The sequence below is a fragment of the Pongo pygmaeus genome, chromosome 19 (genome assembly GCF_028885625.2).
Source record: "Pongo pygmaeus isolate AG05252 chromosome 19, NHGRI_mPonPyg2-v2.0_pri, whole genome shotgun sequence".
Classification (NCBI taxonomy): Eukaryota; Metazoa; Chordata; class Mammalia; order Primates; family Hominidae; genus Pongo; species Pongo pygmaeus.
Genome location: NC_072392.2, coordinates 77,964,700 through 77,986,223, shown reverse-complemented (window position 1 = coordinate 77,986,223; position 21,524 = coordinate 77,964,700). Strand labels below are relative to the sequence as shown.

At 49.1% G+C, this 21,524-nt stretch overlaps 2 protein-coding genes across 5 annotated transcripts in view; one reads left to right on the top strand and one right to left on the bottom strand.

Moving 5' to 3' along the window:
- The window catches only part of EFTUD2 (elongation factor Tu GTP binding domain containing 2), a 48,681-nt gene extending 31,045 nt beyond the window's left edge, over nucleotides 1-17,636 (top strand). Inside the window, exons 12-28 of the mRNA XM_054456524.2 lie at nucleotides 34-97; nucleotides 487-577; nucleotides 3,345-3,480; nucleotides 4,628-4,755; nucleotides 5,500-5,693; nucleotides 7,881-7,992; nucleotides 8,381-8,521; nucleotides 9,423-9,524; nucleotides 11,443-11,525; nucleotides 13,551-13,637; nucleotides 13,873-13,999; nucleotides 14,199-14,286; nucleotides 14,910-15,028; nucleotides 15,157-15,251; nucleotides 15,984-16,137; nucleotides 16,732-16,839; nucleotides 17,178-17,636. Coding sequence (XP_054312499.1) covers nucleotides 34-97; nucleotides 487-577; nucleotides 3,345-3,480; nucleotides 4,628-4,755; nucleotides 5,500-5,693; nucleotides 7,881-7,992; nucleotides 8,381-8,521; nucleotides 9,423-9,524; nucleotides 11,443-11,525; nucleotides 13,551-13,637; nucleotides 13,873-13,999; nucleotides 14,199-14,286; nucleotides 14,910-15,028; nucleotides 15,157-15,251; nucleotides 15,984-16,137; nucleotides 16,732-16,839; nucleotides 17,178-17,273 — 1,925 coding nt within the window. The 3' untranslated portion in view covers nucleotides 17,274-17,636. The remainder of the gene's footprint in view (nucleotides 1-33; nucleotides 98-486; nucleotides 578-3,344; nucleotides 3,481-4,627; nucleotides 4,756-5,499; nucleotides 5,694-7,880; nucleotides 7,993-8,380; nucleotides 8,522-9,422; nucleotides 9,525-11,442; nucleotides 11,526-13,550; nucleotides 13,638-13,872; nucleotides 14,000-14,198; nucleotides 14,287-14,909; nucleotides 15,029-15,156; nucleotides 15,252-15,983; nucleotides 16,138-16,731; nucleotides 16,840-17,177) is intronic.
- A 445-nt stretch (nucleotides 17,637-18,081) lies between these two features.
- Nucleotides 18,082-20,701, bottom strand: HIGD1B (HIG1 hypoxia inducible domain family member 1B). Of its 4 annotated transcripts, none has more exons than XM_054456528.1 (4): nucleotides 20,636-20,701; nucleotides 20,301-20,451; nucleotides 19,154-19,288; nucleotides 18,082-18,215 (listed from the first exon to the last, which is right to left on the bottom strand). In XM_054456528.1, the coding sequence occupies exons 2-4, from the start codon at nucleotides 20,398-20,400 to the stop codon at nucleotides 18,151-18,153; spliced, it is 300 nt and encodes a 99-aa protein (XP_054312503.1). In that variant the 5' UTR covers nucleotides 20,401-20,451; nucleotides 20,636-20,701; the 3' UTR covers nucleotides 18,082-18,150. The 4 variants fall into 4 exon arrangements, 3 of the variants coding, with proteins under 3 accessions (XP_054312503.1, XP_054312501.1, XP_054312502.1); XM_054456526.1 differs by having other exon boundaries at nucleotides 20,301-20,493; nucleotides 20,636-20,694; XM_054456527.2 differs by lacking the exon at nucleotides 20,636-20,701 and adding an exon at nucleotides 20,536-20,609.
- Between the last annotated feature and the right edge of the window lie 823 nt (nucleotides 20,702-21,524).

The following is a 21,524-nucleotide window of genomic DNA, read 5'->3' as shown; positions in this document are numbered from 1 at the left end:
AGGTAGATTATAATTGTGTGGCTTCTCCCATAGGTGACATTAATTACCAAGAATTTGCTAAAAGACTCTGGGGTGACATCTACTTCAACCCTAAGACGTAAGTAGAGTATGGGACGTGACTTTCCAGAGGGGTAATCATTTACCCAGTAAGTGAGAACAGACAGTGAAATTCTCTGAGTTCAAAGATTAAATACCTACTTTTTTTTTTTTAATGTAAACTACTGTCTTTCCTCCCCTAAATGGGTTGGCTTCCTAAGCTCTGATCTGGCGAGAAGCTGTTTCTCCTGAAGTCTTTACAGCCCAGCTCAGTCATCCAGGAGGGTCATAACCATGTATCCTTCCAGGAATCTGTCTCTGGAAACTTTACAGTCACACACACATTCCTCCCCTGGGCTGTTGTTCAGATTCAGCACTTAGACAATGCCTCTTGGGATCAGTGATAGTGCCTTTTCCCCTGGGTCACTCAGAACTTATTTTTCCTTTTAGACGAAAGTTCACCAAAAAGGCCCCAACTAGCAGCTCCCAGAGAAGTTTCGTGGAGTTTATCTTGGAGCCCCTTTATAAGATCCTCGCCCAGGTGAGTGTGTCAGGTCACACTGGGCAGATCTGCTCTTATAAGCACAGTGTGGAAGAGCTGGTGAACCCACACTTCCCTCTGTCCCTAAACCTGCTCAGTTTTATGTTAAGTATAAGGGTGGTTGTTGGTCACTAATTGTTCCAGAAGTAATCTTCTGGATCCAGAACACTACACTACTCTAAGTGTTATTAAAATCAAAGGAAAGGGGCCCGGGCACGGTGGCTCATGCCTGTAATCCTAGCACTTTGGAAGGCCGAGGTGGGCAGATTGCCTGAGCTCAGGAGCTTGAGACCAGCCTGGGCAACACGATGAAACCCCGTTTCCACCAAAATACAAAAAATTAGCTGGGCATGGTGGCGGGCGCCTGTAGTCCCAGCTACTCGGGAGGCTGAGGCAAGAGAATTGCTTGAACTCGGGAGGCAGAGGTTGCAGTGAGTCGAGATCACGCCACTGCGCTCCAGCCTGGGCGACAGAGTGAGACTCTGTCACCCAAAAAAAAAAAAAAAAAAATCAAAGGAAAGGGAAAAGGTATGAAAGAAAAGACTTTTCCTAGAGCAGGTTTATGAACAGATCTTGACTGTTGAGAAGAATGTGACACTTAGAACTAATCATTTCAGTTATGGAAATTTAACTTACAGATATAATTGTGAAAGTCCTCCTGGTTATTCATATAAGTCAAAGTGTTTATTATAGCATTTTTGGTTGTTTTTGTTTTTTAGAGATAAGGTCCCACTCTGTTGCCCAGGTGGGAGTGCAATAGCACGATCATAGCTCACTGCAGCTTCAAACTCCTAGGTTCGAGCAATCCTCCCACCTCAGCCTCCTGAGAAGCTGGGACTGCAGGTGCAAGCTACCATGCCTGGCTAACTTTTTAAAAATTTTTTGTAGAGACGGGGTCTTGCCATTATCCCCAAGCTGGTCTCAAACTTGTAACCTCAAGTGATCCTCCTGCCTTGGCCTCCCAAAGTGCTGGGATTACAGGCAGGAGGCCACCACCTCAGCTTATAGCATTGTTTGTAACAGCAGGAAAAGGGAAAAAACTGGAAATAAGTTAAATGTTTGTCAGTTGTGCTCATTAATCTGATTAAATGAGTGATGATACATCCCATAAAATGAACTGCTTTGCAACCACTAAAAGTATGTCTGAGCCAGGCACAGTGGCTCAGGCCTGTAATCCAGATGCTTTGGGAGGCCAAGGCGGGAGGATCACTTGAGTCCAGGAGTTCAAGACCAGCCTGGGCAACATGGTAAGACCCCATTTCTACTAAAAATACAAAAATTAGCCAGGCGTGGTGGCTCATGCCTGTAATCCCAGCTACTCTTGAGGCGGAGGCTGCAGTGAGCTGAGATTGTGCCACTGCACTCTGGCCTGGGTGACAGAGCAAGACTCCGTCTCAAAAAAAATAAAAAAAAATTTAAAAAATCAACTGGGAGTGGTGGTGTGCACTTGTGGTCCCAGCTACTCAGGAGGCTGAGGCCAGAGGATTGCATGAACCCTGGTGGTCAAAGCTGCAGTGATCCATGATCACACCACTGCATTCCAGCCTGAGTGATGGAGTGAGACCCTGTCTCAGAAAAAAACAAAACAAAGCATGTTCATATGGACTTCGCTTTCTTAACTGTTTGCACAATATGTGATGCTTGTCAGATTGAAGTCATTTGTCAGGAAATGGTAAGGATTTAATTAAGCATGTGGAATGCTGAGAAGCAAAGAATATGACATGGCCAGATGTGGTGGCTCACGCCTGTAATTCCAGCACTTTGGGAGGTCCCAGTGGGCAGATCGCTTGAGATCAGGAGTTCAAGACCAGCTTGGACAACATGGCGAAACCCTATATCTCCGCATAAAATAGAATTAGCTGTTGTAGTGGTATGTGCCTGTGGTCCCAACTACTTGGGGGACTGAAGCAGGAGGATCACTTGAGTCCAGGAGGTGGAGGTTGCAGTGAGCCATGATCACACCACTGCACTCCAGGCTGGGTGACAGAGCGAGACCCTGTCTCTAAAAAAAGGAATATAATGTGACATTTATATGAATTTGTACTCCCTAAAAGATAGGACTAAAAGGGTAAAAATTGTAGGAATTTTCATACAGACCTTTCTCCCAAGACAGTAATAAAATATGCAGGTATTTAATAAGCACAGTGGACACACACATACACAAAATGTGTGTGGCCATTCCAGTGGACAAAACAGCAAAACCTAGCAACAAGATAAAATAGCAATTAAAATTTATTAGTGCTGAAAAATACTTAGTATCTTATGTCAGACTGGAATGGATTAATAAAAAAAAATTTATAGAGCCTGCCTCAGTAGAGACCTTGAGTCTGCTGAGGGTGATTTAGCTTGGCCCTGCCCTGACAGGATCCACAGTGAGGTGACCTTTTTTGGTTCCTTCCAGTGCACAATGATCCTCTAAATCTGAGAAGTCTGTAAATAGACTTTATTTAATAGGTGAGGGAGTTTCTGAGCGGGATGAGATGCTGCTTTTCAGACACCAGGGGGCAGCACTGGGAGTAATCAATCTGAGTGCTTGGTTTATTGGCTGGGATGGGGATGTAACCAAGTTGGCTTTGCCTGTGGTTTGAAGAGTAGGTAGCAGAGATGCCGCTGAAACCAAACTTTTGTCCTTGCCAAGAGTTTTGTCTCCACAGAAGAGAGCCTTGGGAAGGAGTTCTTCAGATGTTTCTTTGGACTTCCCTTGTCTCCCTCTAGCACCATGCTCAGGCTCTCACTACAGCTGACATGGTGTCTTACACCCTCACAGGTTGTAGGTGACGTGGACACCAGCCTCCCACGGACCCTAGACGAGCTTGGCATCCACCTGACGAAGGAAGAGCTGAAGCTGAACATCCGCCCCTTGCTCAGGCTGGTCTGCAAAAAGTTCTTTGGCGAGTTCACAGGTAATAACGTGCTCGTGGCCCCTTAACTCTGTCATCCTCGTGCCCTGCCACAGGTATCACAGCAATTTTTTCTCACCCAGTGATGGAGGTCAGAAATCTGAGGATCTTTTCAACAAACCACAGATTGAGATGCAGAACACTGGTGTTTTTCCTAGCTACTTTCCTTAGTGGATGATGGCACACATTCTATCTTGGGAACCAAAAGGAATTACATTTTCCTGCCAGGAGGAGTGTTCAAGTAAATGAGATGGGGAGGCAGGCTCTGTGGTTCTGGTATATTTTCCAGGGGGCAGCCGGGAAGGTGGATGCTTGGGTGGTGTGCAATAGTGCAAAAAGCGCTAGGCTAGGACTTGGGACACTTGGTTAGTTACACAGAAGGCACGTGATACAGCAGAAAGACACTGGACTGGTTGAAAAAACCACCTGAGTCTGTCTCGATCCTGCCTTGGCCATTCCATGAGATGACCCTGGGCCAGCCACCTAATTCTTCATGACTCTGATTTGTTATCTGTAAAATCAGGGAAGTGGAAAGGGTGATGGCTGAGGGTCTTCTCAGCAGTCTCTGATTCTAAGTCCGGTGGGAATTAGGTGTCTGGGCCCCCAAGGTGCATAGTTTTAATAGCTTATTTTGGTCTGCCCATCAGTCTGACACACTAGATACCATTGAAGGCAGACAGGCCTATCCCAGTGTGCTCATGGGGGTTCCCTCTTGTGTGGTTTATTAATGTGTTCGGAAAACGGGGTAACTTATTGAATAGAGATGCATGCAGTGTTTCTCAGTGGGAGTCAGGTCGGGAATTGTTTTAAGTAGATGTTAGATGGGGTGCTTATTTCGTTCCATGTAAATGCGTATAGCCAATAAAAGTTCATAGATCGATGTACTTTAAACTTTTTGTCAGCTAAGTTCCAAGGAACCATGTACCACTGATACCTGCTTCTTGCTCTTTTCTGGCATCAGGGTGACTCCAAATCTTTTAGCAGCACATTCGCAGGAAGCAGGCTATCACTATCTATAGTGCCAGAGCTTTTAGAGCTAACAATCAGTCCCCACACTTTGAGCTTTCTGACCATTGTGAATGGTTCAGTAACTCCTGCTCGTGCTCCCTGGGAAGGCATGTAGTAATGGCTTTCTCTTCTCCATCCACAGGCTTTGTGGACATGTGTGTGCAGCATATCCCTTCTCCAAAGGTGGGCGCCAAGCCCAAGATTGAGCACACCTACACTGGCGGTGTGGACTCCGACCTCGGCGAGGCTATGAGTGACTGTGACCCTGATGTAAGGGCACGTGGCTCCCCAGTTCTCTGGGTTTTTTTCCCCCTTCCTGTGTGGGGATACTGATTTCTGGTCACAGGAGTAATGCCCACTTTCCCACCCTTGCCTCCCCATCCCCATGAGCACAGTCAGGCCTGAATGCAAAGCCTGATGTTGCCACCGCTAATGCTATGACCTTGGGAACATTACTCACATTTCCTGAGCCTCAAGGCCTTGTTCTATAACACGAGCATAATAAAATGTCAGCGGTTGTTATGAGATTTAAATAAGATTAAGGAAGTGTTACGGTTGTGTTCAGCATGTTGCCTGGCAGATACTAAAGATTCAACAAATGGTAGCTAATCTTGTCAGTCCTGGCTTTTAAAAACATCTTTCCCAGCCATTTCTTAGGCCGTCTAGTTTCTTATCATAAATACACAGCCAGTTGAGAATTGAGTTACATCTTAAGAGGAAATTTGGGACAGTAAGTAATCTTGCCAATAGTGCTGGTCTGCCATCTTAAATTTGTGTCTCTTCCTCAATGCCCTTATCCTCCTAAAAAAAAAAAAGAGAATATTTTTGCTCTGCCATGTCTCCTATTCATCCTCCTTAGAGGGATGGGGTAGAACATAGTTTGGAGATGAGACTGCCTCATCTTTCTCTAGCTCCTCATAGAGCTCATGTCCTTGCTGTCAAGGAAGATGGCGGGGAGTAGTACTTCCCCGGAGTGTAGATGTGGTTGAAGCTGCACCCTGTCCCCTCTTCCAGGGCCCCCTGATGTGCCACACTACTAAGATGTACAGCACAGATGATGGAGTCCAGTTTCACGCCTTTGGCCGGGTGCTGAGTGGCACCATTCATGCTGGGCAGCCTGTGAAGGTACTGGGGGAGAACTACACCCTGGAGGATGAGGAAGACTCCCAGATATGCACCGTGGGCCGCCTTTGGATCTCTGTGGCCAGGTACTGCCAACCAGAGCCCCAGGGATATGCCTTGATGTCTATCCAGGGGCTGCCCCCAAGGAGCTAGAAGGAGTGATCCTCCTTGGAAGTAGTTGCAAGGCTCTGTGCAAGAGGGGATAAAGTGGCTCTCCCTCCGCAGGGCTATTGACTTCTAGTTCTTCCTATCCCAGGTTTGTTGGGGCCAAAGGCAGCTACTGTTGGAATAGTGCCAGAAGCTTTGCCTTTGCACTTTGGGTGGCTCGTGTGAACTTTTTTTTTTTTAGCCCTATTTGTTTGTTTGTTTGTTTTGAGACAGGGTCTCACTCTATCTCCTAGGCCAGGGTGCAGTGGCACAGTCTCAGCTCACTGCAACCCCCACCTCCTGAGCTCAAGCAGTCCTTCCACCTCAGCCTCCCGAATAGCTGGAACTATAAGCACACACCACTATGTCTGGCTAATTTTTAAGTTTTTTGTAGAGACAATGTCTCACTATATTGCCCAGGCTGGTCTCCAACTCCTGGGCTCAAGTGATCCTCCCACCTCAGCCTCTGAAGTGTTGGATTACAGGTGCAAGCCACCACACGCCATCTTAAAGCCCTTTTGAAGACATGAAGCTTGTATTAACTTTTGTAGGAGGATTTCCATTGTTACTCATCTTAATCCTCTTTTCATTTTCCTCTCCTGTGTTCCTTAAGTCATAATCTTTGTGTTTCTTCCCAAAAGAAATTGTTCCCCAACTCCACTGTCTACTCTTTGACCAAGAGAGAAGGCTTCATTGGATCCCTTGTAGCATCCCAATCTGCAGAGTCAAACTTAGCTTGGGCCTCTGGACTACTTGTCAGTTTATGAGTTTGGTTTCCCAGTTGACAAGTTAAACCAAGGCATTTGTGTTCCCTAAGGTGGCTACTCTGCCTCAATGGTGGCCCCTTTTGTCAAATCCACCCTAAATGCCGAAAGGCGGAATATTGAAGAGCTGGGAAAGTGGAAGTTTTCTGTGATGCTTTTTTTTTTTTGTGATGGAGTCTCACTCTCTGTCTCCCAACCTGGAGTGCAGTGCCTGTGATCTCGGCTTACTGCAAGCTCCACCTGCTGGGTTCACGCCATTCTGCTGCCTCAGCTTCCCAAGTAGCTGGGACTACAGGCACCCACCACCATGCCCAGCTAATTTTTTTGTATTTTTAGTAGAGACGGGTTTCACCGTATTAGCCAGGATGGTCTCAATCTCCTGACCTCGTGATCCACCCACCTTGGCCTCCCAAAGTGCTGGGATTACAGGCGTGAGCCACCGCTCCCAGCCTTTTTTTTTTTTTTTTCTATCTTTCTGTCACCCCAGGCTGGAGTGCAATGGCATGATCATGGCTTACTGCAACCTCTGCCTCCCGGGTTCAAGCAATTCTCCTGCCTCAGCCTCCCAAGTAGCCAGGGTTATAGGCGTGCACCACCACGTCCGGCTAATTTTTTGTATTTTTAATAGAGATAGGTTTCACCATGTTGGCCAGGCTGGTCTCAAACTCCTGACCTCAGGTGATCCAGCCACCCACCTCAGCCTCCCAAAGCACTGGGATTATAGGTGTGAGCCGCCATGCCCGGCCTTCTTTGATGCTTTTGCTAGCCCCTTACAGTCGACACCTTGAGCAGCTTTTTACAATGAGCCTGCAATTGGAATAAGATTTTCCTGTTATGTCCTCACAGAAATACCTTGTACTTTTCTTTCATGATGCCCATCAGTTTGTAACCACATACATGTGTGGATAATGATTCTTTACTGTATCTCTCCCCTGCTAGAATGTATCTGTTTTGCTCAACCCTGCTCTTGGCATGCAGCAAGTACTCAGTAAATTTTTGTGGAGTAGGCCAGATGTGGTGGCTCACACCTGTAATCCTAGCACTTTGGAGGCTGAGGGAGGAGGATCACTTGAGCTCAGGAGTTCAAGACTAGCCTAGACAACATGAAAAAACCCCGTCTCTACAAAAAATACAAAAATTAGTTGGGCATGGTAGTGCATGCCTGTAGTCCCAGCTACTTGGGGGGCTGATGCAGAAGGATCACTGGAACCTTGGAAGTTCGAGGCTGCAGTGAGCCAAGATTGTGCCACTGCACTCCAGCCTGGTAACAAAGTGAGATCCTGTCTCCAAAAAAAAGAAAAAAAAATTAGGGAATGAATGCTCTGCCTAAGTTTCACTGCTGCTTATTGGACATTGCTTCAGGTACCACATCGAGGTGAACCGTGTTCCTGCTGGCAACTGGGTTCTGATTGAAGGTGTTGATCAACCAATTGTGAAGACAGCAACCATAACCGAACCCCGAGGCAATGAGGAGGTAGAGTTTCTGAAGAGACCAACTGGGTTGGCTTAAGCTAGATGGTCCCAGGGACACACGTGAGCACAAACAGGGGACTAATCCAGAGTCATTGCCATGTCCTGGTTTCAGGCTTAGCCTTCTAGATATGACCCTGCTGGATTCTCCCTGTACTCAGTTGAGATGCGAGGAATTAGGACGGGTGCCTTTTATTCTTTTCCTCCTCTCTTTGTTCTGCCAGAATACCTGGGAAGAAATGGCCCTTCAGGTTACCCCCACTCAGCACCAGGCTCCTGGTTGGGGAATACATAGTCTGATCCTAAGCAAGTCCTCTTCTCTTCTCATACCTCTGCACTTTCTGTGCCTGCTCATGCCAGTTGCCCTCAATCCTTTGTGCTTTGGATCTCAGGCTCAGATTTTCCGGCCCTTGAAGTTCAATACCACATCTGTTATCAAGATTGCTGTGGAGCCAGTCAACCCCTCAGAGCTGCCCAAGATGCTTGATGGCCTGCGTAAGGTCAACAAGAGCTATCCATCCCTCACCACCAAGGTATGCCCATGGCCTGCAGCAGCCGCCAAACCCCACTATCCCCAGCTGAATGGGCAGAGCTGCACACCGCCTCACATCCGTCAGGTGTTCGTGATCTGCTGCTTCCAGGAACCTGTGTCAGGAGCAAGCCCAGCCTATGGCTGTCATGTGAAGGCAGGACAAGACGTGTGTGTGTGTGTGTGTGTGTGTGTAAACAAGACGTGTGTGTGTGTGTATAAACAAGGTGTGTGTGTGTGTGTAAACAAGACGTGTGTGTGTGTGTATAAACAAGACCTGTGTGTGTGTGTGTGTGTGTGTTAAAACGACCTGTGCAGGAGGGGGCAGTGGTGGGGGGTACAGGACAAGGTTGTGTGTGTGTGTGTGTGTGTGTTAAAACAAGACCTGTGTAGGAGGGGGCAGTGGTGGGGGGTACAGGACAAGGGTGTGTGTGTGTGTGTGTGTGTGTGTGTGTGTTCCCCAGATGTCTTTATGTAGAAAAAATACATTTCTTAATGAGTATACTTTGAATTGATTTTCTCGAGAAGAGAAGGAAAAGTGAGTTGTTACTCTGATCCTTGTACACTACGAGCCTGCCAGTGTACCTTTCCAGGTAGCAGGCCAGGAGGGCTAAAGGGCTAGCTTATGTCCATGGATATAGGGTAGAGTTTGACCTAAATCATTAAGATGGGAATTAAATCATTGACTTCACACCTAGTAGCACCATGCTGAGTGGTCCTGGTGTCTTGAGGACCTGCTCATAGGCAGATGCTCCTCACTGAACCTTCTTGAAGAGGCTGGAACAGATGCTAAGTAGTAGCTGTTTCTGATAGGCACCTTCTTGTCTGCTCTGGCCTTGATTTTGTTTGTATGTGCTTTTGCTGGCATAAGAGAATCCAGGCTGTGACTGCCTGTTGTGTTTCAGGTGGAGGAGTCTGGCGAGCATGTGATCCTGGGCACCGGGGAGCTCTACCTGGACTGTGTGATGCATGATTTGCGGAAGATGTACTCAGAGATAGACATCAAGGTAGAGCAGTATCTGGCCGGGAGCTGGGTTCATGGTCCAGAGTTTCACAAGTGACTAAATCCTTGAATTCCTGGGAAGCTCCAAGGGAAGAGGAGTACATGTGTTTGTGAAAACCGTGATCTGTTGCTCCTTATATGGGAAGGTTTTTGAGAACTGGTTTGCCCCCTTCTGCTGTGTCATACATTTAAAATCAAGGCTCAGCCGTGCTTGGTGGCTCACTCCCAGCATTTTGGGAGGCCGAGGTGGGAGGATTGCTTGTAGCCAGGAATTCAAGACCAACCTGAGCAACAAAGTGAGACACTGTCTCTACAAAAAATAAAATAAAAAAATTAGCCAGGCCGGGCATGGTGGTCCATGCCTGTAATCGCAGCACTTTGGGAGACTGAGGTGAGAGGATTGCTTGAGCCCAGTTTGAGACCAATCTGGGCAACATAGTGAAACCTCGTCTCTACATACTGACCCAGTGCAGTGGCTTGTACCTGTAGTCCAGCTACTGGGGGGCTTAGGTGGGAGGATCACCTGAGCCTAGAAGGTCAAGGCTGCAATGAACTGTGATTGTGCCATTGCTCTCCAACCTGATCCTAGGAGGTCATGGCTGCAAAGAGCAATGATTGTGCCATTGCTCTCCTTTTTGAGATGGAGTCATACCCTGTCTCAAAAAACTAAAAAATAAAAATTAGTCAGATGTGGTGGCTTGCACCTCTAGTCCCAGCTACTCCGGAGGCTGAAGCAGGAGGATTGCTTGAGCCCAGCAGTTCGAGGCTGCAGTGTGACCTATGATCATGCCACCGCACTCTAGCATGGGTGACAGAGCAAGACCCTGTCTCAAAAAATAAATGCATTGAAAAATAATAAAACAGGCCGAGCATGGTGGCTCACGCCTGTAACCCCAACACTTTGAAAGGCCAAGGCAGTCGGATTGCTTGAGGTCAGGAGTTCAAGACCAGCCTGACCAACATGGTGAAACTCTGTCTCTACTAAAAATATAAAAATTAGCCAGACATGGTGGCAGGCACCTGTAATCCCAGCTACTCAGGAGGCTGAGACGGGATAATTGTTTGAAACCGGGTAGCAGAGGTTGCAGTGAGCCAAGATCGCACCATTGCACTCCAGCCTGGATGATAGGGCGAGACTCTGTCTCAAAAAAAAAAAAAAAGGGAGAAAGAAAATAAAGGCTCCCAAGCCAAAGTTATTCTTGGTCCTTTGTTAGGGAAATAATTGCACAATTAAACAATTAACCCATGGGTGGTGATTAGGTCTCAGAGTGGGTGGTTTCAAGGAGAGAGTGGGGACTGTCTCTCCCAGATTCTTCGTCAAGCCTTGATGTAGCCCCTCAAACCATGTGTTCTTGGCCTCCTTGTGCTAGTTGAGACGTATTTTCTCCAAGACCCTGTGGAGACCCTCAGTACCCCTCTTAGACTCCTCTTACTGATGTATCTAGGAAGGAGGAAGGATTGGTGTCATAGAAAACACTAGGTTTCCTGGGCAGCAGACCATGTTGGGGCTTCAGGGCAGAGCTTCACTCAGATGCTGTGGGTTGAGAATGGCACGGGTGCACGCCAGTGGGTCTCTAGCACCAGCTCTGTCAGACCCATGGGGGTTGTTCAGTGAATGGCGGTGGACGGCCGAACGGATGCTGAGAGCTACCTTTGAAGACTAGAATTAAGGCCCTAGTTTGATACCCCATTTACTCTTGGCTCAGGAATCTAATTTCTTTACTATAGTAAGTTTTCTCGGGCTTTTTGGTGATGGTTTGAACGCTCTTTTAACCTGCTGTTGTACTTGTCACTTGTGCTGATTAAGGCAGTTGGGGTTTTCACAGAGGTAGTGTCAAGGGAGCTTCTGAATTCCTTAGGTAAATGGTTGTCCTTCCAACAAAAGTAGACCTCACTTCAGTAATTTATTTTCTGTTTCCCAGGTAGCTGACCCAGTTGTCACGTTTTGTGAGACGGTGGTGGAAACATCCTCCCTCAAGTGCTTTGCTGAAACGCCTAATAAGAAGTAAGCTTGGAGCACAGTGTCCCCAGGACTGCAGCCTCCTGGACACTCTCTCTCCTTTATCTTCCACCTCCACCCCTACCTCGAGCACTATGCACATAGAGACCTCTACAGCTCGGAATGGGGGGTGCTTACAATACTTGAGTTTCACTCCAGCCCTCTCAGCCCTTCTGCCTTTGAACACAATGACATGGGATTATTCGCCTTGGGTATTCCCAAGAGGAGTTGCATAACTGCCACTTTGTCTCTATAAAATGACTATCTTAAAAGTTTACTCCAAACCTTACTCACTTTTTGTTTTTTTGTTTTTTTTGACACAGGCTGGAGTGTAGCCTCAACTGGCTGGGCTTAAGCAATCCTCCCAAGCAGCTAGGACTATGGGCACACACCAGGCCATCTGTTAATTTTTTTATTTTTTGTTGTCCAGACTGGTCTTGGACTCTTGGGCTCAAGTGTTCCTCCCACCTTGGCCTCCCAAAGTGTTGGGATTACAGATGTGAGCCACCATGCCCAGCTTAAGACAGTCTCGCTCTGTCGCCCAGGCTGGAGTATGTGGCACGATCTCGCCTCACTGTAGCCCCTGCCTCCCAGGTTGAAGCAATTCTTGTGCCTCAGCTTCCCCAGTAGCAGGGATTACAGGCACGCACCACCACACCGGGCTAATTTTTTGTATTTTTAGTAGAGATGGGGTTTTGCCATGTTGCCCAGGCTGGTTTCGAACCCCTGACCTTAGGCAGTCCACCCACCTCGGCCTCCCAAAGTGCTAGGATTACAGGCATGAGCCACCACGCCCAGCTTAAACCTTACTTTTATAAAGACCAGTAGATTGAAATGGAAGAAAGATGAGCCCTTTGCCCTTTTTGCTCTACCTTGCCCCGACACTGTGGCTTTTTTTTTTTTTTTTTTTTCCCTCAAGACAGGGTCTCACTTCGTCACCCAGGCTGGAGTACAGTGGTGCCACCATGGGTCACTGCAGCCTCAACCTCCCGAACTCAAGCGATCCTCCTACTTTAGTTAGCCTCCCAAGTAGCTGGGACTACAGGTGTGCTAACCACACCTGGTTTTTTTTTTTTTTTTCTTTTTCTTTTGAGACAGAGTCTCACTCTGTAGCCCAGGCTGGAGTGCAGTGGCTCGATCTTGGCTCACTGGAACCTCTGCCTCCCGGGTCCAATCAATTCCCCTGCCTCAGCGTCCCGAGTAGCTAGGACTACAGGGAGTGAGTGCCACCACACCCAGCTAATTTTTGTATTTTTAGTAGAGATGGGGTTTCACTGTGTTGGCCAGGCTGGTCTCGAACTCCTGATCTCATGATCTGCCTGCCTCAGCCTCCTAAAGTGTTGGGATTACAGGTGTGAGCCATTGCGCCTGGCTGGCTAATTTTTTATAGAGATGGGGTCTCTTGCTTTGTTGCCCAGGCTCTGTTTGTTTGTTTGTCTGGGTTTTTTTTTTTGTTCTGTTTTGTTTTTGAGACAGAGTCTTGCACGGTTGCCAGGCTGGAGTGCAGTGGCACAATCTCGGCTCAGTGCAACCTCCGCCTTCCAGGTTCAAGTGATTCCCCTGCCTCAACCTGAGTAGTTGTGATTACAGGCATGCGCCAGCACACGCCACCATGCCCGGCTAATTTTTTGTATTTTAGTAGAGACAGGGTTTCACCATGTTGGCCAGGATAGGCTCGATCTTCTGACCTCGTGATCCGCCCACCTCGGCCTCCCAAAATGCCGAGATTACAGGGGTGAGCCACCACGCCCAGCTGTTTGTTTTTAAGAGGCAGTATGTTGCTGTATCCCCCAGATTGGAGTGCAGTGGTGTGAGCCATAGCTCACTGCAGCCTCAAATTCCTGGGTTTAAGTGATCCTCCTGCCTTGGCCTCTCAAAGTGCTGGCATTACAGGTCTGAACCACCACGCTTGGCCCCTGTGGCTTTCACTGATGTCACTTCCTCAGCTGTCCATCTTGTTACCCTTTTCTTAGGAATGCCTCTTCTGCTGTTCTGTTAGCCATCCTTACCACCCATTTCCATTCTGACCAGGAACAAGATCACCATGATTGCTGAGCCTCTTGAGAAGGGCCTGGCAGAGGACATAGAGAATGAAGTGGTCCAGATTACGTGGAACAGGTGAGAACAGGGCTCTGACGCCAGGGTTGAAAGGAGGCAGGGATGCCACAGTTTAACTGCCGGGTCTCTACGAGCACACATCTTTCTGGGAAGCATTTATGTCTTTGCCTTTGCTCTTGTTCTGGGCACAGTGGGTAGGATGAAGTGACTGTCTTCCAGGAAGGGAGGGTCTGTGGCTCTAGGACCAGCAATCACAGAGCTGGCTGACAGCTCCATTGTCTCCTCCTTTCCCCAGGAAGAAGCTGGGAGAGTTCTTCCAGACCAAGTACGATTGGGATCTGCTGGCTGCCCGTTCCATCTGGGCTTTTGGCCCTGATGCGACCGGCCCCAACATTCTGGTGGATGATACTCTGCCCTCCGAGGTACAGCAGAACTGATGGGAACTGGGTGGCGGTCTCTTACCTCTGGAGTGGAAGAAACTACAAAGTGTTCTTTTCCCAAAAGTATCCTGTGTCCTCTGGTGAAGGACAGTATCTCCTTACAGGCACATCTGTCTTCTCCCTCTAAACGCTTCAGCTGTTGCCAGGGCAACTGCTAAGGAGGCCTCATGTTTCTCTGTAGGTGGACAAGGCTCTTCTTGGTTCAGTGAAGGACAGCATCGTTCAAGGTTTCCAGTGGGGAACCAGGGAGGGCCCCCTCTGTGATGAATGTAAGTCCACCAGCACTCTCCCACCCCAGTCCTCGAGGGTCCTTGCAGCCAGGCATATGAGTGGGATGGGCTCACCATCTTTAGGACTCAGCAGGAGAAGCAGCTTGGGGTACACAGGACCATCCCAAGTCCTGGGCCAGCTTCTTCCATTTTCCTTCCTTATCCTGGTGGTGTAGCCTGGAAATTTAAGTCATTTCTAAACTGTCATTTGCTCCTCATTTCTGAGAAGGGTTTGGCATTGGACGTATTTGAGAAGAGATATCAAGAGGATGATGAGATTGGAGTGGTTTATAGACCCTGATTGGGCTTCATGGACCAAATGTACAATTCTGGAATTCTACATCCACAAAAATGTAAATATGTGCAGAAGAAGGAAATAAACTTCTAGGAAAGCTCTAAGTCTGAGCATGGCCTGAAGCAAACACTAAGAACATGTGCTTAACTTCTGACCTCTGCTATGGGCCTTGCTTATTCAGTTAGAACGCCCACCTCCCATGTGATTTCTGTACCATGTCTTTCATGACTGCAAGATAGCTGCAGTGTTGCAGGAGACTGCTACTCCGCCGTGGCCCCATGACAGGCCCAGAACCTCTCCCCAGTCACTCCCTCCACCTCCTTTACAGTGATTCGGAATGTCAAGTTTAAGATCCTGGATGCAGTGGTTGCCCAGGAGCCCCTGCACCGGGGCGGGGGCCAGATCATCCCCACAGCCAGGAGAGTCGTTTACTCTGCCTTCCTCATGGTAAGAGAATGGGGCGGTAGGGGACCATCTGCTTCACTGGACAGGGGACTAAGTGAAGGAGCAAGTGGGACTATATAGACCCCCAGCCTTCCCCAAGCTGAGGGGCCTTTCTTCTTGCTCTGCTGCAGGCTACTCCTCGTCTGATGGAGCCTTACTACTTTGTAGAGGTCCAGGCCCCTGCAGATTGCGTCTCTGCAGTTTATACCGTCCTGGCCAGGCGCAGGTGAGCAGCCCCAGGCATATTAGGGAGAGTGCTGAGAGCAAGAGCATAACAAGAGTCACCTCGGCTCCTGCAGGGAGGAGAGGTTGGCCTCCTCTACCCTCCTCACTCTGGAAACTCCGTGAGCTGATTTTCCAGAAAGAAGTAGGAACGGAGGGAGGCAAGCCCCAGCTTTTCTGCATATTAAAATTTGACATTTCTCCATCCTGGCTAACACAGTGAAACCCCGTCTCTAATAAAAATACAAAAAATTAGCTGGGCGTGGTGGCGGGTGCCTATAGTCCCAGCTACTTGGGAGGCTGAGTCAGGAGAATGGTGTGAACCCGGGAGGCGGAGCTTGCAGTGAGCTGAGATGGCGCCACTGCACTCCAGCCTGGGCAACAGAGCTAGGCTCCATCTCCAAAAAAAAAAATTGACAGTTCTTTTGGGATCCTCTCCTCACAGAGCTGTTGGAGGCGGTGCTGAGGCAAGTCAGTGATGGGAATGTCTTTGGGCCTTTGTCCCTTCACCATCCCACTCCTGTCCTCTGCCCAGAGGTTGCTGCCACTTTGACTTCCACAGGGAATTATACTGAGAGCCCTGAGCCTTTTCTGCTTTTTGTAGAACATTCTTGGTTACTCTTTCTTTGATGGTAACTCTGGGCTGGAATGCATTTGGGGACAGCAAATGCTGGATTGCTTCTTGGCTTTTGGCCTATGTGCGACTAGAGGCTCAGCCTTTGTTTTTCTGTCTCAGGGGGCACGTGACTCAGGATGCACCCATCCCAGGCTCCCCTCTGTACACCATCAAAGCTTTTATCCCAGCCATCGACTCTTTTGGCTTTGAGACTGATCTCCGGACTCACACCCAGGGACAAGCCTTTTCTCTGTCTGTCTTCCACCACTGGCAGGTGAGAAAGCAATGCAGGCTGGTGGACTTGGCTTCCCACCTCTGCAAGCCTCATCCCCTTCTGTCCTGATCCCTCTCCAAGCCCTAAGTGAGGTATACAGCATCCTGGAGAAGAGTCCTCCTCTGGGGAGCATATATTCAGGGCAACTTGAATCTGTGTCTCTCAGTTTAAAAAAAAAAAAAATAGAAATAATAGGGCCGGCTATGGTGGTTCACACCTGTAATCCCAGCACTTTGGGAGGCTGAGGCAGGCAGGTCACCTGAGGTCAGGAGTTCGAGACCAGCTTGACCAACACGCAGAAACCCCATCTGTACTAAAAATACAAAATTAGCTAGGCATGGTGGTGCATGCCTGTAATCCCAGCTACTTGGGAGGCTGAGGCAGGAGAATCACTTGAACCCGGGAGGCAGAGGTTGCGTTGAGCCGAGATCATGCCATTGTACTCCAGCCTGGGAGACAAGACTGAAACTCCATCTCAAAAAAATAATAATAAGTAATAAATTTAAGAATAAAATAAATAAGAAGAGTCCTGCTTCTGGGCCTGAATCTTCTGAGAATTCTGCCTGGGCCATCTGAAATTCCTTTGCCTTTTAGATTGTGCCTGGTGATCCTCTGGACAAGAGCATTGTCATCCGCCCCTTGGAGCCACAGCCAGCTCCTCACCTGGCCCGGGAATTCATGATCAAAACCCGTCGTAGGAAGGTATGTCTCCCTTGGGCCTGTTGCCATCCCTCAACGCCCCAGGACTCTCAGAAGCAGGATCTCTCTCTTTCTTTTGGCCCCTTTTCCTAAGGGACACTTTTCCAATGTAGAGATATGATCTGTATACTCCTTAGGCAACCAAACCTGGGCCCCAGTCTCGTTGGGAAAGGAGAGCCTTATCCTCCCATGTGATAGTACCCTAAAGGCAGGGCTCCTGAAACACCACCACCTACATTCCAGCCACCACTAGCCTCCCCACTGAGCACAGGTCTTGGATAGTCTCCTTGCTCAGTCTGCAACCACCTCGGGCTTTCTTGTATTTGCCCCATTCCCTGCAGGGCCTCAGTGAAGATGTGAGCATCAGCAAATTCTTCGATGATCCTATGTTGCTGGAACTTGCCAAACAGGATGTTGTGCTCAATTACCCCATGTGAGTGCATGGACTCCTGGGAGCTCCTGCTCCCTACAGTGGGCTGCAACTCCTGTACTTGAAGCTGAGACCTCGTATGACGTGGCCTTCGTGTTGTCAGAGGGTGTCTGGAAGCTGCTGTTGCCGTCTTGAACAACTCACCAACCTCCAACCCAGAGCCCCAGTGAGAGAGGAGCATTTGGCCTCCTACTTCCTTCTGTGGCCTCTGCCGGGCTCCATTCCCAAGGAGAAGAGAGGAGCTTGGGCTCACAGAAAGAGAAGGGGATGAAACCCCAAGGGGCCCTATCTTTGGGATTTACATGGAATTTTATTTTCTACAAGTTTGACCTTAGCCATGGTTTGCAAGTGAACAGAACATTCTGACCTCTGTCTTGCTCTGCTCCTTTCATCCTCGTCTCCCCTGCCCCGTCTGGTGCTTACATTCTGAATATATGTCATCTCCCAAGAGGCTTCACTGCCTCTGCTTCCAGCTGCAGCCTCCTTCCTGCCTGGGTCCCCAGGGAAGCCGCCTGCCTTTTAATTCAGTGTTCCCATGAGCGCCAAGGCCCCATGATTGCCCCCTTGCTCCCACTCCATGCTGCTTCTGGGTGGGACCTAAGATGGCTTGGGAGCTGTTGGGTTCCTGGGATCAGAGGTCTACCCCACCACCTCTTCAGGAAACTGCTGCCTCCCCGAAGAATCTCCCTTGCCCTGGAGTAGGGGGCCAGAGCACTTTGATTGCCAGCCATTTACTCCAAGTCCTCTCCCCAGCTACCACCAGTCCCTTACTCTGTTCTCCCCCAGTGAAAAAGAGTCTGTTGATTTTCCTCAAAACTGCTTTATTAGAAATATACCAGGGATTGATTTAGGGGAGTTGGACAGCCCCGGCTCCTATAGGAGTCCTACTTCTCTCCAGCATCCTGTGCCATCCTCTTGACATAATCGCTGTACATTGTGTACACAGCACCTGTGTGAGAGAAAAGAAATAATGCCCCTTGGCATCAAACCCTTCACCCATCCTTTGGCTCTCTCAGGCATGCCAGGGGTTCACCTCCGGCTGTTCCCTTGAGAGTCCAGCTTCCTACTTATCTTTCTGCCCCAGGTCCCAACAGCTGCTTCAAGCATCTGACCACACAACCTGGGGAAACCACCTATCTGACAGTTCACAAAACACTTTCACATGTATTGTGTATCTGAGAAACCTCACAGCAGCCTGCAAGGCAGGCAAGCCAGGGGTGGTTATTGTCATGTTACACATCAGGAAACTGAGGCTCAGTGAGAAAGATTTGTCCACTGTCACACAGTTAGCAAGTGGCTGTCTGCTTTTTAATCTCAAGAGGAAGAGAAATTCAACATATCTTCTGTTGCATGATTTTTCTCACCCCTAGGGCAAACTGTCATGAGACATTGTCCCCACAGGCCTGGGGCAGGAGCCTAAACAGGGAAGATGGCTCAGTATAGGGGCTTCACCAAGCATGTGATGTGGAGCCCAGAACAGGAGCTTAAAGTCACAGTCTTTTTTTTTTTTTTGAGACGGAGTCTCACTCTGTCACCTGGGCTGGAGTGCAGTGGCGGATCTCAGCCCACTGCAGCCTCTGCCTCCCAGGTTCAAGCAATTCTCCTGCCGCAGCCTCCAGAGTAGCTGGGACTGTAGGCACCTGCCACCATGCCCAGCTAATTTTTGTATTTTTAGTAGATACGGGGTTTCACCATGTTGGCCAGGATGGTCTCTTTCTCCAGACCTCATGATCTGCCCGCCTCAGCCTCCCAAAATGTTGAGATTACAGGCATGAACCACCGCGCCCAGCCAAGCACAGTCCTTTTAATTGTTGGGACTTAAAGACCTACAAACTCTGCAAAATCGGTTTAGCCCTCATTCTCCTGCGACCCCACAAAGCTACTCACCTAGCATGATTGCACCCACTGCACAGGCCTGTGCTGCCACTCGGGTGTGAATCAGGTGTATGGACATCTTGGTGGAACCACGAGACCTCAGCCGGTAAATCCTGTATGCTGCTACCACCAAGCAGCCTCCTAAGCCTGTGGGCAGAGAACACAGCCCCTGGGCCACAGCCACAATGCACAGCACTCCCCTGATGAGAGATACCTTACCAGGCAGGCTGGGCACCTGGATAAACAGCTGGTTTTATGCAGCATCTGTTGGCGGGGGGGGGTGGGCATTGCGGGGGACCTAGGGGGATCATTAGAATATTGAGTTGTTGCCGGGGCACAGTGGCTCATGCCTGTAATCCCAGCACTTTTGGGAGACCGAGGCAGGTGGATCACCTGAAGTTGGGAGTTTGAGACCAGCCTGACCAACATGGAGAAACCCCATCTCTACTAAAAATACAAAATTAGCCGGGCGTGGTGGTGCATGCCTGTAATCCCAACTACTCAGGAGGCTGATGCAGGAGAATCACTTGAACCCAGGAGGCAGGGGTTGTGGTGAGCCAAGATTGTGCCATTGCACTCCAGCCTGGGCGAGTGAAACTCCATCTCAAAAAATATATATAGGGAGAGAGAGAGTTGTTGCCCTTCAATGGCATTTTCAAAGTGGCTGCCTCCCTCCAGTGACACCCCTCCTCCATATACAAATAGCTGATCACCACCAGTGATGCCCCTCCCCCAAATACAAATAGCTGATCACCAGGACACAGCCCCTCCCCACCAATTTGCTCCGCCCTGGGCCCTTCTCCAGCCACACTGCTGGCTCCCACCTCCTGGTACAGCTGTTTTCCTACTCTACCAGGGCCATCAGGAAGGAAGCCCTGGGGGACCCCAAGGTGTTCCTCTGACCCTTCCCACTTTGGTGTTGGTGCTCCAGATTCCTCATATCCCATGTACTCGGTTGGCCGCCACCTCCACCCATCCAGACGTCCTGATTTCATTGTAAGGGTTTGCCCCTTGGCACCTTTGCTGTTGTTTCCCCTGTTCCGTGAGTAGGACCACTCGAGTTTTCTGACCTCTGCTTCATTCTCTTTGGAGGGTACCAGGAGACATGACTGCTCAGAGAAGGCCTCCTACTTGGCACCCCATTCCTTTCTTCACTTACCTATAGGCACCAGCGGAGATTCCCGAGTCTTCCTCAGGAGCTTCTCAGACACACTGTCTTCGTCGTCAGGTGGTACCCACCAGCGTCTGTTAGCAGACATAATCCTGGACCTGGATGTAAGCAGCTGAGACTCCTATGCTGCAGCCCCGTCCTAGAGAGAGGCACTCCACAATCAGAACTCTGATTCCTCAGTCTGGAGAGGAAAGGAAGGTTACCTGCTAAGACCCTCTCTCACCATGCCCCAACACAGCCTCTACTTGAAAAGATGTCCCTCCCAGGTATCCCATCTCAGGTGGCCGGGCCACTAGTGCCATTTCTCCGTCTCCATTTCCTACCATCTGCCTCTTCCCCAGCTCATTCTGTCTTTACTGCTTTCTCAGCTTCCCCTTCCCCCATCTGCATCCCTATGGGTGTGATCCTTGGGCCAAGAAAAACAGCTGGAAAAATCCACAGATGGTGGTGGGAGAAACAGTCCTTGAGTGTTGGGGCCCCCGCTGGCCTTTGGTCTGTGATGGTTTCTCCTGTGGGAGCTACAGAGCAGGATCTGGCCCCAGGGAGCCAGAACCGTCCTAGACCAGATAGTGTCACAGCATTAGTTACCAAATTGCCAGAGATTATAATGATTGGACATTGATTTGCATGTAATTTAGCATATATTTTGCACATGAGTACTAAAGGAACACATTCTGGTTCCTGAGCTGCTCCCATTTTTCCAGGTCCATCTCTTTCCAGGCAGGTTCTTCACAATTACCAACTGGCTACCTTCATCCCTGGGCTGGAAACAGGGGTTCTGCCAATGGATGCCTTTTTTTTTTTTTTTTTTTTTTTTTGAGACGGAGTTTCGCTGTGTAGCCCAGGCTGGAGTGCAGTGATGCCATCTCAGCTCACTGCAACCTCCGCCTCCTGGGTCCCGGTTCAAGCAATTCTGCCTCAGCCTCCCAAGTAGCTGGGATTACAGGTGTGCACCGTGCTCAGCTAATTTTTTGTATTTTTTTAGTAGAGACGGGGTCTCACCCTGATAGCCAGGCTGGTCTTGAACTCCTGACCTCTTGATCCGCCCACCTCAGCCTCCCAAAGTGCAGGGATTACAGGTGTGAGCCACCGTGCCCTGTCCAATGGGATGCCTTCTAAGCCTAACCACAGGGCAAACTCTCTTTTTCTTATTTCTTATTTTTTTTAGGCAGGGTCTCACTTTGTCACTCAGGCTGGAGTGCAGTGTCAATC